Below are 17,051 nucleotides of genomic sequence, written 5' to 3'. Positions count from 1 at the left end.
AAATTTGGTCTATGCGTGGATACCAGATTAAGCTAACCTACCTACCGGTTATTATGCCGTATACCGAAAATGTTTGAAATCTTTAAATGAGAAGGAAGCTTCGTGTTACATGTAGATTTGTAAGTGCAGGTATGAGTAGGTCTTAAAGTGGAATAGAACTAACTCTTCATAAAATTATTCTTTTAAAATTTGCTTATCGTCTTCCTGTTTTGTGAGTCTCTAAGCCATTACATGCTATAAAAAAAACTTTATGAATATCTCTCAGAAGACTCCAAATCAGAAGCAACTCATTAATAAGTTTAAACTCCAGTTCATGAAGGAGAATAAGTTTATGCTAAGAATTAATGATTTATACAAGAGATAAGAAAACGACTATAGAGACTAGGATTAATACTGTTTAAAGTTGAAGATATACGACTTTTCTATAAAGTGTCATGACTTCGCTCTCACACCCATCTCATATTACATATTACTTAATTTTTTCGCATGTAGACAACTTCTCCTCTGATTTTGCGAAGGAGCATTTCTTCACTACACTCGGCTCTGGTTCGGCTGACGAAGTGCCAGATGAGAGCACAGACGAAGAGGACGGCGCCTTCGAGACGGCCGATATCAAAGCAGTTACACTGTATAAAGTTAGTGACGCTAGCGGGTCTTTGGAAATCGAAAAGATATCCGAAAAACCACTACGACAAGAAATGCTTAACACAGATGACAGCTTCATACTTGACACCGACTCCGGCATTTATGTTTGGGTCGGACGTAATTCAACACAAAAGGAAAAGACCAGTGCAATGAAAGCAGCTGAGCATTTTTTAGAGACTAATTCGTATCCAACCTGGACACAGGTGCATCGTGTCGTGGAGGATGGTGAACCGGCGCCCTTCAAACAATACTTCTCCACTTGGCATGATCAAGGCGTATATCATAAGCGTTTGGTACGCACCGCATTGGGTTACAGCACAGACGACTCCGATTATGAGGAACCCGAGGATGTGGATTCAGTTGTGCAGAATCTGAAGAAGAGTGGTGGACGTGCAATTGCTTTTATGCCCGACTTTGGCGAACGCGATATCGAACATATTATTAAGTTCAGCTCAGAGTCGGAAGATGATGTGGTGCGCAGTATTGTAGACTTCGAAGGCACCACACCGCTGATCGGTCAATATGCCTACATTATCACCTATAAGTATAGCGCTAAGAGTGGTGAGTCTGGCAAGCTCATTTATGTGTGGGAAGGTGCAAAAGCCAGTGATGCCGTGAAGGAGCGTTCATTCAATGACGGTTTGGCTATGGCACAGGAGGAGAATGCCATATTGGTGCGCACCGGCCAAAGTCATGAGCCGCGTCATTTCTTGAAAATCTTCAAGGGTAAGCTGATTACGCCATTCACCGAAGAGCCGAAGAGTGCGCAACTCTTCCGCGTACGCGGCACCGACGCGACCGATGTACATGCGACCGAAGTGAACTGTGACGCCTCATCGTTAGCTTCTGGTGATGTCTTTGCGCTAATCACGCTCGATCACAAAGTCTACATATGGATTGGTCAGGTGAGTTTGTGATATTGAATGTGTGTTATATGTACAAATAAGTAATACTCTGCATTCAAAAGGGTGCTTCCGATTTTGAGAAATCTTCTGCGAATGAGCGTTTTGCTCACTACTGGCCACATGGCAAGACGGAGGTGATTGAAGAAGGTTCTGAACCCTCGGAATTTTGGGAAGAATTGCATGGTGAGGGTGAGTATGACCGCAGCGTTAACGATCTGGGTGCACCATTGCTGGAACCGCGTCTGTTCCATTGTCAATTGGTGGCCTGGCGCACTAAGGTGGAGGAGGTGCGCGAATTCGAGCAATCGGTGAGTAATCTTAGTGATGTCTGGCTAACGATAAAGTGCTGTAATATAAAATTTTTTCAGGATCTCGATGTTGATGACGTCATGTTGTTGGATGCCGGTGATGAAATCTACATGTGGGTTGGCTCCGGTGCATCTGTAGAGGAAAATGCCAAAATTTTACAAATGGCTCGGGTAACTTATTATGCAATCACGAATTTTTTTACAAATATTTACCACACCTTTTTGTTCTCTAGAAATACATCAAACAAGAGCCTACCGACCGCACTGTCGATACTGTCAGCGTGATTCGTATTGTTCAGGGCAATGAGCCGCGTGTATTTACACGTATGTTTCCCTCCTGGGACAATGACTACTGGAAGGTCAGTGGACTTGAATGAATGTGCTTATTTTAAGGCTGCTTTATTGATTGGCTATGCGCTGTTGTTATTGTTTTTGTAAATTATATGTATTTCGGCTTTGTATTTATTCTAAATATTTCATAGTTTAAATTCGAAAGTAATGAGATATTGGAATCTCAAAACGTAAGTATTATAAAGCTTCCATTTCAGTCTTGCAAATGATTTTTTAGTTGCAAATGCTGCCAATTATTTGAAAATATTTTCCTTATATTGGTCTTTTGCTTTGAGAATTGTCTATATGTAATTGTATATGAAAAATACTTATTCAGATTACTGTCAAAAACATGATTATTTTTATCAACATGATTAGTTGTTTACGATGTAGCTTTTTTTCTAAAGGTCCTTTTTTCATCGTAAATTTCCTAATTAGAGTCACGTGTTTGCAAAGTTTTTTGAAAAAATTCTGTGAATTCCTACTCAGTAATATGTATATTCACCTAACCTTTTCTATGTAAAGCTGCATTTCTTCTCACGAAGTTGAATTTCATCAGAAAGTCTGTTCGATTGAAAAATATTTGAGAGAACAATATCGGTTTTTATGGCTTGTATAGTATCTCAAAAATTGGTAGTAATTTCTCTAGTAAGTTGGAATGTCTAGAAATGGCTTCAAAAGTGGTGACAGGCCTATTAAAGATGAAATTTTGATGGATGGATAAAAAGTATTAAAGTGGTCCGGTAGCTTAAGCTACCTTCTAGCTGTTAAAAAAGCATACTGCCCGTCTTCTCCAGCGATTTCTAACAATCCGGATATGTGAATGGTTTGTATGTGACCAAAGAAGTGGTATGTGAGGTGTATCCTCTGCGACGAAATGATTTAAGTTTTCAGGGATGCAGTTGAAAGAAGAGAGAATTTCAGCGTGCCCGTGTTTGGACCCTTCATATACTCAGCTTTCCTGAGCTCTAGAGCGACTTTCGCAGCAATGTATCTGCCGGCAATATCCACAAGTGGTATGAGTAGAATGGCATTAAAAGCTATTGTTGATATAATTCACAATGCACCGGAGATGCCGATTAGAGCCGCGATTTGGCCGCGTTCAAGCTTCTTTATGAGTGTAGCGTTTTAGAGTTTCGAGTTTTCGTTTATGAGAATTAAGAATAAAATATTGGGTAGTCGAACAAGTCTTGGCGTTGTCCTGATGGAAGACGAAGCCCTTTCTGTTGATCAGGTCTAGCAGTTTTTTCAATTTGTTGCTTCAATCTCATCAGATGTTGACAGTAAAATGTAGAGCCAATAGTTCGACCAGGCTGAAGCAGCTCATAGTGGATGATTCCCTCTTAATCTCACCAAATACTCAGCATAACACTTCGAGGCGTCAATCTTGGTTTTGCGACCATTTGTTGAGTTTGGACTATGATCTTTTTCGCACATTATTTTGAAATTAGATGCACTTTTCGTCTTTTGTTACCATTCGCTTAAAAAATGGTTCGATTTCATTTCGTTTCAGCAAGGATTCGCAGATGTTTCTTCGGTCCACTAAATTTTTCATAGAAAATTCGAAAATACATCGTGCTACTTTTTCGTTCGATGGTGAATGTTAAGTTCCTTAGCGATGTCATGTGACGGTCCTGGTCAATATTTTCCATAATTTAATCGAATTTTTAAACAATAGGTCGACCAGTGCGAAGTGCATCTTTCACATCGAAATTTCCGAAACGGAAGAGAGCGAATCATTGTTGTGCTACACGAACTGATACAGCATCGTCAAACTTGACAAATTTCATTGGTGGCTTGCGTGGCATTCTTCCCTTTTTTATACAAAAATTTCGAAACACTATTCGAAACGAATTTTTTCACTATTTTCACTCCCTTTGAACGGCTGTAACTTTTTTCAACTTCCCCGAATTAAATTTTTTTTGTTAAATGAAGCTTAGAATCTCACCTTTCCAACACTATATGGTATTACACAATGTGATTAGTAGCCCTGAAGATATAGGACTGCAACGACATCTACTGATATAATACGAAAAGACTTTTTCGACTACCCAATATTATTGTTTTGACTCAGGTTTCGTAGATCCAAAATATCGCTTTTGGAGAGCGTCCCCACCTTTTCCATATAGCTCTTCTATGGAAGTTTAAGGCAACCGATGCCTTCTGTACTTTCTTCTCAATATTTGGCTTCCATAAGAGCTTTCTATGAAGTATGAGCCCTAGGTTTTCCACAGATTGCATGCTTGAGCCTCATTTGGAGAAGCCGCCTAAGATGACGCAATGAAAAGTTGGGGAAGTTGACTGGATCTCTGGCACACTTAATATGTTAATTTTTTTACAACTATTTTGATTATTGGTTGTAGGTTAGCGTGCTTGGAAAGACGAATATTCGTCACATAGAAATATAAGTCAATACTGTAAATATTATGAAAATTCCTTAATGTTTAGTTATATCATATTTATTGTTTTTATTGAGTACCATTTGCGTACTTTCATGTTGAACACTAATACAAACTAACAACTATACACATACATGTGAGATAGAACGAAAACGAAGCAAGGAATGAGAGTAAAGAAACCTTAGACAGTTCAAGAAATCACGTAAGCTCACTTCCTACTGATGTTGTAGAGAGTATGTCGGAGAAATCCATTGAAGGTAAAAGGGTTCGAAACGGCTTTCAAGAATACTATCGCGTCGTAACATTGGATGTGAAAAACGCCTATAATAAAGCAGATTGGGAACAAATAATAGCCGCCTTACAACAAAATGAAGAAAACACAAGGTATTTTGAATGATTGCGTCACAAAAATTATATACAATAATAAATATAAACGAACCACTTAGTCTTGGCAACGTGAATGAGTTCCCAGACGCTGTTGAAGGTCTCCAAGGCATAGAAGCCGCGATGCACAATCAGACTCACTGGAACGCCATACGCGAAGCCATCGCACGACAGCAGAACCCGAGAGTGGCGAAAATAGTTGGTGCTGCCGATGATATTGCGCTAGCGGTGATCAAGAGGCATTTAACGGATGTTGCCAGCGCCAGCAATGCCGAGGTGGTGTTAATACAAGATTGGCTGAGTTCAATTGGTCTACAGCTGGGTGAAAACAAAACCGACGCCGTTTTGAAGTCACGTATAAAGAAAGTTGAGCAAGAGCGTATCAAACAGGGCAATATGTTGGTCGAAGCCAAACCGCAAATCGGTTATTTAGGGCTTCTGCTGACAACGAAATTGAAATTTAAACATAATCTGCAATATGCCGAGAAGTTGGCGACCCTCTCTAATACCAATTTATTAAAGAAAATGTTGTTGGGCATGACTGTATCGACTGCGGCGTTACTTTACCCCTCCACAGGGCCTGATAACAAGCTGAAATTAATTGTGGAGACCAATTACGCTGTGGAGAGAAGATTAGTTTCAGGTAAGAATTCAAGTATGGCGCAGGATGAGGAAGCAGAGAGTGATGGTGTTGATGTTGTGTCTCTCGATGAGCGCAAACGTTGGAGAATGCGACGCACAGAAAGTTTGCCAGAAGTCAGGGAACTAGAGACAGTAGATATATAGATCTTTAATGATTATATAGGTATATAAAATAAAAAAAAAAAATAAAAATAAAAAAGTTAAAAAAATAATAATAATGGAGTAAAATGCAATATTTAGAACCGATATTGTTAGTTTTGACTACCTTATATCACCAATATGTGAATATATTAAATGCAGGGTGACTAAGTACTTACTCACTTTCCGCTTCTCTTATTCGCTTTTAAGCATTTTGGTTTTTACTTGTATGGCACTATTTATGTTTAAGTGTAAGTGCTTAGGGATATATGTGCATGCACTTGTAAATTTATGAAGCTATTAGCATGAATGCTTGCATTATTAATCTCCTTCGCTTGTTTTGCTTCTAAATTTACGCAAATAATACTCTGTTTGCTACACATATACATGAAAACGTAAGTATATGTACATGGTCCTCAAAATAAGCATAGAGAAACTAGTAAATAAAGTATGTGTAGAGTAAGTGTAGAGGAGCTGGTGCATTATACTGCTTATGCATATGCGTGTGTGCTTATATGGCGTTTTCCAGTTCGACGGATATGAGAATAATTTTTGTTATAAAAGAAAAAGTAGTTAAAAGGACTTGACTTTTTTTTATAAAAAATATTTTCCTGTTCTGTGAAGAGTTCGACTAATTTTTTAGAATTTTCGTAATTAAATTGGGCAACGAAATTGTGTTACGCAACAAAATTTCGTCACTCTAGCCATATAATGATGAAACTAACTTAACCAAAACTTTTTCAAACGGCTAAGAAAATTAAAAACAAAAATTTTGAAAGGTTGCCATATGTTTAAGAATTTTAATTAAAAAAAAAATTATATGATAAGGAAACAGTAAAAAATGAAAGGGATAAACACAGCTTACCATAGAAACTATAATATTATTTGAAGAGGGTTACCACTTGGTTTTATTTTAATTATTGTAGATTGGTGGCAACCCTTTTTAATAAATAATACTAAAACTTGAAAATTTAATAATAAAATAACGTAAAAAAAATTAATTTGTCTAGGGTTATCATATATTTGAAAATTTAATTTAAAGTAAATAGAAATGGAATGAAGTAATCCATACCCTCATAACTCTCCTTATGGTTTGCGATAGAGTGACTTTTAACGAGTTTCCATTTATATTTTTTTTTCTACACGCATTTGTCATGGAATGCACCATACAGTCTTAAATTTGCTTTTAAAGCTGTTGCTTTAAATTCCATCTCGACTAAATATGTGGAAACCAATTTCCTCAAATAAAATTGTGGTTACAGGTAAGTTGTCAGAATTATTATTATACCTTATTTTACGCATATAACGGCATGTACTTGTACATATATGTATGTGCATTACAAACTTATCAGGCAAGTATACTTGTAAATAATAATGTTAGCTTTTAGATTTTTCTACTATTATCATTATTGCGATAATATTCTGTAAAACTATGCTAATCGATACCTTCTTATTTTTTAATTTTCACCATTTTATTGAACTCGCTAAGAAATATAATTGCTTCGAATATAATTCTCTCGCAATCCAAAATGCAATGTTTTTTTCCAAAGCCTGAATCGAAGTGGAATTGTCCGTATAGACTTTAGATTTTACATATTCTCATAGGAACAAGTTTAACCGAAGTGTTCTCTCAATAAATCCATTGATTGATGCAACGTGTGGCAATTGGTGCCGTCTTGTTGAAATCAAATGTCGCCGAAAACACGAGCTTCAATTTCAGGCATCAAATAGTCGGTTATCATTGTGCGATAATGGTCGCCATAGACGCTTACGTTCTCACCGGCATCAGTTTGAAGAAATGTGGAGTGATAATTCTACTGTTTCATAAACCACACCAAACCGTTGTTTTTCCTTGGATGAAAGGGCAGTTCGTCCCAAGTGCAGAAATTTTGCTTGTTTACATACTTTAGCTCAATGCTAGAAATGGGCCTTATCGCTGAACAAAATTTGGCTCGGAAATTTCATGAAATTTTAAAGAGCCCATATAGCGAAGCGATGTCGCTAGGGAAAGTTAAACGGCTTTAATCCTCGCACAAGCTGTGTTTTGTACGCTTTCAATTTAAGAGCTCGACGTGCGCCAAAACGTTTCATATGTCAGTCCGAGTTGCCGCGAACGACACCGAATCGACTCTCTTTGATCTTCGTGTATACTCTCAGCTACGACTGCTATATTTTCTTCACTTCACAGCGTGATCTCTCGTGTGGTCCATCGAAAAATTCTATTAAAAAATAGAACCTCTACTTGAACCTCCCGTTACGTACATATTTATGGGAGGACAGAACAATTTTTAAAGACCTTTTTTTCTTAAAGTTAAAAGGTTCTTCACTGTTGCGTAAAATAAAAAATTAACTTTATTCCAAATTTGATCGTGTTGTAACTTAAAAAATATTTGAAGTAAAAACTAAAAATACGAACTATCGAATATGCAAAACGACAAAAAATGATTTTTTTTTCAAATATCACACTAAGTGTACCCCTCAATATACACCGTTTCGGCACCTTAATATATTTCAAGGCAAACAATGCGTTTATTTCTGTGCGTTTATTAGTTTAGACTTTTTAAACCCTGCATATAGTGTTTGTATTTTCTGAAGGATGCTTCGGTGGCCCTATGGAGGCCATGTTCATCTGTAAGTACGTATATATGCGCACGAATCTCTCAATTTTCGATTATCGATCAGAAACTTTGGAAAAGTCTATTCGAACTTTTATACCATCTATGTATGTAGCTGCCGTACAAAGTGAATAATTGGAAGCAAGTGCTTGTGTGGAACACTTCTTCATTTGAAGAGATTTCTCCACGAAGTTTGGCATGTCTTATTCTCTAAGACAATAATGAAATATCTGAAGAAATTGTTCAGATATAGTCCCTATATTGATCGATCAAAATCAAGTTCTTGTAAGAAAAACTTGAATTTGCGAAAAAAATTAAAGCTTTCAACGTTTTTTTTATTTATTTACTCCTGAGTTAAGTCATTCTTCTGATAAATTGGACATTTACAAATAATTCAATTAATTTAAGCTGCCAGAAAATATTTTCGAGCTGCTTATATATTTATGCAGGTGCATTAATTTTTAACGGCATAAGCGAATTTGCAAATAAATTGAATTATTTTTGCACATAAATTTGATTTAAAGATAAACAACGCAATTTTACATAATAATTAATGAATGCAACAATTTAAACTGAAAATGTTAAAAAGTTGTGATTGTAACAAAATTTCATTGTTTCATGTACAAAAGAAAACCCGGAAATTGTGTTTTAATACAAATTATATCATATTTAATAAATGTACTTAGACAAATATTGTTGTTATAGCTTTTTGCGACCACAAGATTAAAAATGATAAAAATACTGTTACATAACGTTTTTCGCTGAAAATTATTCACGTTTATTATGCTAAAGCGTGGAAAAATAGTTGATTATTGATGTGTGAGCACCCGTGTAGTAAAGGAAAAATACAAGCTAGTGAAGCGACAGAAAAAGTGTCGGCGACAGTTCGGAAAAAAGTTGAAAACACTGAGTGTCTGCTTGAATATCTAACATGGCTGCTTATTACACGCTCGCTTTTTACGTGCTGAAATGTTCGCATTTTCGCGCTTAAATTTACACGTTTCAAAATTAATGCATTGCAGCATTTTCAACCCATAAATACACACACACACATATACTTGTATGTATATTTAGTGTGTCTGTGCGCTTCATTTATGCTTTTATCTTCATTATTCTGTTCTGTTTGTTCGTAATTTTTTCCCATGGAAGCTGTTAGGATATCATTTTCCATAATATTTGCATTGTTTTGTTGTTTTTGTATGAGTTATTTAAATTAATTGTATCGTGCAAAAAGCGTTATATATCATGCATGCATATTTGTATAAATCTGTTAACTTAATATAAATATTTTTGTGAAATTATATATTTTTCTTCAATAAATTTTCCGCTTGCAACAGTCAATAATATCGTATGATGATGTCAAGGCGCAGGTGAAGAAGCATAATGCAACACTGTGAGCTGCCAATAAGGAATAAAATATATATGCAGTTATATGACGTGATTATCTGTGGGAAATAAACTGATGTCCTTTGATATTTTGTACTTTTTTGGCTTAAAGATATTTCTATATACGTTTATATTAAGAAGTTTGTACTGCTTGCATTTCAACTACTTTTGTACATGAACAATTTTAAAGTAAAAATTATATATTTTTGTGGAAAAGTAACTATTTTGCTTAAGAAATTTGAAATTACACGCGGGCATTACTTCAAGACTTACAATTAAAATTATTTGATCGGAATTGCAATGCAACAGAAGCTAAATCCCAGTCTTCATTTAAGGGTCGATTTGTTTCAGCAGACGCCAACCAAGGGGTGATCTAAGTAGAGGTAATTTTTCAATAGCTTTTTTCTGACATATGTATAGCACGTGAGTCGTGTCAAATTGTTACGTTATTTTTGTTCAGTATTGTTTAGCATTTTATCGTGGAAAGACTTAAGTCGGAACAGCGTTTAAAAATCATTGAGCTTTATTACGAAAATTCGCGTACTATAAAGAATGTGTTTCGCGCGCAGCACTCAACTTATGGTGAACATAATCGGCCCACTGAGCGTACTATGCCCAACACTATCGGCAATCTGTAGACCCAGCATTCATTATTGAATAATATTCGACCGAATAGATCACGGCCAGAACGCAGTGAAGAAAATATAGCAGCCGTAGCTGAGAGTGTACACGATGACCGCGGAGAGTCAATTCGGCGCCGTTCGCAGCAACTCGGACTGATGTATGGAACGACTTGGCGCATTTCACGCGGACATTTTAAATTAAAAACGCACAAAATACAGCTTGTGTAAGAAGTGAAGCCGCTCGATCTTCCCAAGCGATATTAATTCGCTCTATGGGCTCTTGAAAAGTTCCCAGAAGATCCTATGCCTTCGAGCCAGATTTTGTTTAGCCATGAGGCCCATTTCTGACTCAATGGGTATATAAACAAGCAAATTGCCGCATTTTAGACGAAGAACAAACTGAAGAGATTCAAGAGCTGTCATTTCATCTAGAAAAAAAAAACGGTTTGGTGTGGATTGTGGTCCGGTGGAATCATCGGTGTATATATTTGTAAAAAATGATGCCGGTGAGAACGTAACCGTCAATGGCGACCGTTATCACGAAATAAGAACAGACTATTTGATGCCTGAAATTGAAGCTCGTCATCTCTGCGACATAAGTTTTCAAACAAAAACATCACGCATGTCTTTCGCCAGTTACCAGTCGAAATGTTCGAACGAGTCATCGAAAATTGCACTCAACCAATGGACCATCTGAAACGTAGCCGCGGCCAACATTTGAAAGAGATAATCTTTAAAACATAATTGCTAAAAAGATAAATAAAGGAAGTCCGCTTCAAACTAGAAAGAAACTGCTAATGAATAAAACACGGTCGTTGTTTTATGGTAACGAAATATGAACCGTGAAACATAGACGGAAAGTATTTGCTATGGTGCAGAGAAGAGTAGCTCTGAGACTGATCTTAGCGTACGGCACTGTATCCGTATAGGAATATAGGTGGCGTCATTCCAACAGATCCACTCGCAAAGTAGATAAATAACGCCGGTAATGTAAGAAGACAGGATAATAAGAAGAAGATAACCAGTGTTGTTTCTCTCCAGAAGAGAAATACACATGTCCACAAGTCTACAGGCAGGTAGCAGACACTTGCGCTCTGAAAAGATCGGTGAAGGGAGATGAATTGCCAAACTAATCGAAGATGCAGTAAAGTAGCACAATAGGCACAATAGAGGAAAATCAGAAAAAGTCCTGCATGTATTTAAGGAGGCGAACCGCTAGACGACGTATACCATGCCATTTTGAAATGCCGCCGATGGAAAGATGCAAGGAGAATATTTAACATAATATATAATAGATATAATTTATCTATTTTATGTACTGGAAACTGAACGAATCAAGTGGAATTTAAAACTGTGCTATATAGAAAGTAGGCCTGGTTGTTGTCCGATTCAATTTCATGTCCATTTTCACAGTGTGATACAAGAATGTAAGAAGAATGCCACTTACTAAATTTTGTCGGAAGGGGTTGCTCGGGTCCCGAGATAGAGGATTTAACCAAAAAGTGGGCGGTGCCATGCACATCGTCCAATTTTCACACCAGCTTCCATAAAGCTCACTCTTACTATCTCGGAGGTAAAGTTAATGTCTCTGGCGTATTTAATTTTTGATTTATCGCGCTTTTAGTAGTTTTAATCCGTACCGTTATTTGAGGAGTTAGCGGAGTTATCTTCAGATATCATTCTTACTTTGCCTCGTATATGGAATATGTTCTACGAACTAAAAAAAATTGGAGTGAATAGAAGGTAAGCCACTTAGCATGATGCTGGCTACAAAGTCATATCGTTATTTATATTTCTCAATCAACATAAACACCTTTGTTTTTACTGATATTATTTTTGTTAAAAGCTCTGGTCGAAATTCCGCGAATTAGTCCGTTACTTATTGAGACATCGCTGAGAAATTTTGCAGACGTTCTTCTCTCCCCAAGCAGCTGCTCATTTGTCGGAACCGCCGAAATCGAACCACCATAGCTCATAGCTGCCTTACAAAGTGAATAACCTTTCTTTCTTTTGATACTCTTTTATGCAATAAACAGTGATTCCTTTATATAGATTTTGTGCAGCCGAAGCTAACCTTTTTTCGTAATAATATTTACCAAAAAATTAAAACTAATTATGTATCCTAACTGAACTAATTTAGGCTAAATAATATTTAAAATATTATTTCATAAGTCTTTACTCAAGGTTTTTTCTAGAACTTGAACGAAAATATGTTGCATTGAAAAAATATACTTTCACTGTACTAAAGATTTTTTTATTTCCTTTACTTATAGCCTATCATGCCTACATATGTTTGTGGGTTTTATGATCGGTTTCCCAATCACTATTAACACTTGTTGTTAGCAACAACATGCTGTCTGTGGCATGCAACAGTTTGAACAAAATAAATGCCATTAAATGCGGTCGTTAGCTTTCACTTCCGGTTGCCTATTGGCATTTCTGCCCTTAGCGCTAGTGCAAAACCATTCGCCACCATTGCATGCAACTACACATATACACATTGCATGTTACATACATACATATATATATATATATATATATATATTCGTATACAGTTACTGAATATATGGTATGTATGTATATTGTATTTTTTGTTGCCTCAGCATGCATTTCGGTTTCGATTTGTAATCGCGCTGTCGGCATTATCAGTGTATTTGCGGTGCGGTGCGCGCGTTTGTTCGAGCCGTTGTGGCTGTTGTTCGATGAGCTGGAATTTAATGACATTTTTTCTCACAACCACTGACAGTTTTACTATTAGCACGAGTGTAATAAAATTTCTAAAGAAAAACACTGATGAGAGAGAGTAAAGAAAATAAGAGAATTTAATTGTTGTTAATAAAAAGGCTTTGCAACTTTCATTGTTTCAACCATTTACTTCGTTGGTAATGCTGCCATATAAATACTATATATGTATATCTGGTTTGCAATTGACACCTTTGGTTTTTTAGTTCTTATCACTTGTGGTTGACTTGACATCGTGTCATATATGGTGGGTATATAACAAAAAGGAAATTAGTTAAATTAATATAATTTAAGGTCGTGACGGTTAATTTAAAGGCAACTGCGCGAGTAAGAATAAATGTGTGCTACATGTCGTATGAGTAATATTAACTAAAAGTCGTTTTTTCTCATTATATTTATGTATATTTTATATTGTTTTTATTTACCAAGCTAAGTACGCTGAAGTTTCAGTTTTTGCCTCGAGTATTCATAACGGAGCCTCATAAATTCTGTGTTGCTCATACGCCATGGTATTGTGTGCATGTCAGCACACTTGTACCTATGCTCAGTATAACTTTAACTGTGTATAACTGTTAAAGTAGTGGTTTTATGGAAAAAATCATAAAAACCTATTTTGTGCGGCGGAAGATTTTATTTTGGATGACATTTTTACAAATTTGCAGTTTTAGTGTTCATTGCAAAATATTGTAGAATTCTATGCATACTTGGGAATAGTAAAATGGGTTATGCGTGATTTAAAAAGAAAATAAAGAGCTATTTAGTAATTATAATTTTTTTAGGATAATCCTGAATCTTCAGGAAGCGATTGTAAATTAACTTGGCAAATAACGGATGTACATATGTGTATGTATGTACACAAGGAGAGGTAAAAGAAAGCGAATATTTTCAATTCATTTATATTCGCTTAGTATTCAAAAAAAAAAAAAATAAATTATTACATATCTCAATGAAGTATGAGCTCTTGATTGTAACAATAAAGTCTTCCGCTTTGAAGTATTCTATTTTTTTCTTAAAATTAGATAGAAAAATTTAAATCTCGCATCCCACTACTCCAAAAAATATTCCGCTTCATAGACTTTGCAGGAAATCGAATGCTCTGAAAATAAGCTATGCCACGATTTTTCGTAAATCTGACCTTTAAAAGATATAACAGTTGAAATTTGACTATTTTAAGGCAATTTTTTTTAATGAATTTTATAGCTCAATAAAAAGAGATAATTTTAAAGTGCGAAACTCATAGTTTTGTCCGAAATTTACTGTAACCATTTTTGCAGCCTCACAAAAAGCGTATTTTTAGTATTTGTAAATAAAAAAAATAGTACAACAAAACTTTTGGAAAAATTCGACTGGTGTGTAATCCAGTTGTGGTAGTGGTTTTGTTACATTATTTTTTGAAAAAAATATTCGTAAGCATAAACAATCAGACTGATTTCATAAGGTAAAATTCTATGGGTATGCAAAGGAAATAAAGTTGCGTATACGACGTGACTCCACGTTCCTCTAACTCTTGAATTTTCGGGAACTGTACATATGATATTAACCTTCCTAGTCAACCAAAACTGGATAAAGTATATTATAATCTTCAATATATGTACTTATATACATACGCCGTTACAATATTAATCAATTCCTTCATGTTAAGTGAAATTACAGCGGAAGTTGCGTATACGCCATGACATTGTATTTCCGAATTCGAATTTCATTTGCAGTACTATATCGGCTCAAATGAAACCGAAGTACAATATTGAAGCCTAAAATCGGTTTTAAATGTTGAAAGATTGCATTGAGGATCAGGTTTCTCTCGGATCACGAAAAGAGGTCGTTTCTAAGTATTGGAAAGGTTTCGAGTTGGTAGTTTTGTATATTTTTAGAGGCGACACCCATTACGTACTATAATATCTAATTTCCCATTACAGTGAGTTTTACGAAAAAATTCCAGGATTAATTCTGAAGCGAGATCATATGTTTTTTGTGTTTGGCAATGTACGTACTTTGCAACGTTTCCCTAAAGTGATTTAGGTTACTTTAATCACAAAAAAAAATCAACCAAATTTTAGACACTACGTAATGCGAACCAAATTGGCAAAAAAAGCTATTTATACAAAAACAACAACAACAATTTTGGGTTAACGAAACCAGCAACAATGTTAAGCGCCTTTATGATAGGAATCAGCGTTGAGGTTCGTCATTGCAACGGTGCATGTGACATATGCACTCTCACCGACACGAATGTGTTTATGGTTATATGTGTGTGTGTATGTACGGAGATAGTCACTTGTTAATATGCGTGCTATTGCGCGGCATGTTTGTTATGGTTAACCGCAACAGCGTTGATGTCGTCATCAATTTCGGTCTTGTCGCTGAGTTTTATCGCTGGCATTGCTTATTTCTTTTGTGCTTGTGTTTGCTGTTGGTTTTGGGCTGTGTTACTGGTTGTGGCTGTTGTCGTTGGTTATCATGAGCATGGCTTTTATCGTTGCCGTCAATGATATGTCCTTTCGAATGGCGGCTAGTCGGCTTACACACAAACATACATATACATTTATATACACATCTATATACTATGCACATGTATGCATATACCTTAGAGTGAAATATGAAAGTAAGTTGCATTTAATGCGCTCGCAGGCAACGTGAAGGCGCGGCTTTGTTAACGGACGACCATGACGAGAACGATGACGAGTGCCACGTCAAAATGCCAGTGTGCATATGCCATGTAGCGTTATTGGTGGCGAAGTATATTCTCATATTGATGGCGAAATTTGTTAAATGGCCACAAGTTGGCGTTCGCTTTATGATCACTTGACACGTGATGTGCAGACACGCACACGACGCGACAACGATAACGCCACTGACACTCAGACGAAGCGAAAGAGGCGTATTCCAAGTTTCACACACACACACTCCCACACGTGCGGCAGCGCCACAGTAACTTGCTGTTGAGGAAATTAAATCAATTTGTATGACAAAGGAAAAAATAACAAAAAAAAATGTGGAAAATTTAAACAGCATGATAGTGAACAGCGAAAACCCGTTATGGGTGCAACAGCGCCGACAGCGAAAGTAGCTACTTAATTCTCGTTATTTGAGCGCAATAAACAAACAAATTTATTAATCGAATTAATTTGCTTGCTGCTGTAAGCAGCCAAAAGTGCATAAAATGCGGAATAAAAGTGCAATAAAAATCGTTCGAAAGAAATTAACCCCTTAATGACTTAAGGGGGTGTTTCAGTCCAGAAATATAATTATAAAATACATAATTAGAAATAGAAATGAAAAAATTTAAATGTTTATAATTCCATAGCGTAGATATTCAAAAATATTTTCCTACAAGGGTTTTCCAAAACACAAATTATTTCTGAAGTTGAAGTTTCAGAGTCGGTGAGGCAAATTTTTCGAATCGGCTTGACTGATCGAATTAAAATTTTCACACAACCTTCTCAAACTATTTCTCAGGTTTATTACTATTCTCATTTCAGAAATAATATTTTTTTATAATAATTAAGATCTTTAAGCCACTCTGAAATATAAATTTGTTCACAAAAATAAAATAATTTTTGGAAGTTTCTAGCCTGTCAAAAATAAAATTTTGATTAGTTCTTAAATCATAACCTGTACTTAACTACTAAAATAATAAGGTTTTTGGTTTCTGGATTTGAGATAACTCAAGCAGAAGTATTTTGATTACCGCCAGCTACCGCTTTTCAAAGATCTTCCGAAAGATCCGTTCCAGGATCAAGTCAACCCAAAACTAAAAAAATGATAATTAACTACTAAAGTATGAGTGTTTAAATGAGTTAAGCATCCACCTCCTCTACCCGGTAAAACTGGCGCATCCTAATGCTATAGTGTAATTCACCACGGCTGATGACACTACTGCACAACTCAACACATCTGTACGCCAACCCACTTAACAAAAAGGATGGGCATCGGG

General features: G+C 36.0%; 1 protein-coding gene across 1 annotated transcript in view; it reads left to right on the top strand.

Moving 5' to 3' along the window:
* LOC120780051 (gelsolin-like) overlaps nt 1-9,848 on the top strand; it is a 43,119-nt gene extending 33,271 nt beyond the window's left edge. The window contains exons 6-10 of the mRNA XM_040112324.1: nt 493-1,550; nt 1,613-1,858; nt 1,919-2,029; nt 2,092-2,217; nt 9,704-9,848. Of these exons, the coding sequence (XP_039968258.1) occupies nt 493-1,550; nt 1,613-1,858; nt 1,919-2,029; nt 2,092-2,217; nt 9,704-9,763 (1,601 nt within the window). The 3' untranslated portion in view covers nt 9,764-9,848. The remainder of the gene's footprint in view (nt 1-492; nt 1,551-1,612; nt 1,859-1,918; nt 2,030-2,091; nt 2,218-9,703) is intronic.
* Nucleotides 9,849-17,051: the final 7,203 nt, after the last annotated feature.

This window comes from Bactrocera tryoni, chromosome 1, assembly GCF_016617805.1.
Source record: "Bactrocera tryoni isolate S06 chromosome 1, CSIRO_BtryS06_freeze2, whole genome shotgun sequence".
NCBI lineage: Eukaryota > Metazoa > Arthropoda > Insecta > Diptera > Tephritidae > Bactrocera > Bactrocera tryoni.
This window is presented reverse-complemented; position numbering and strand designations above follow the sequence as displayed.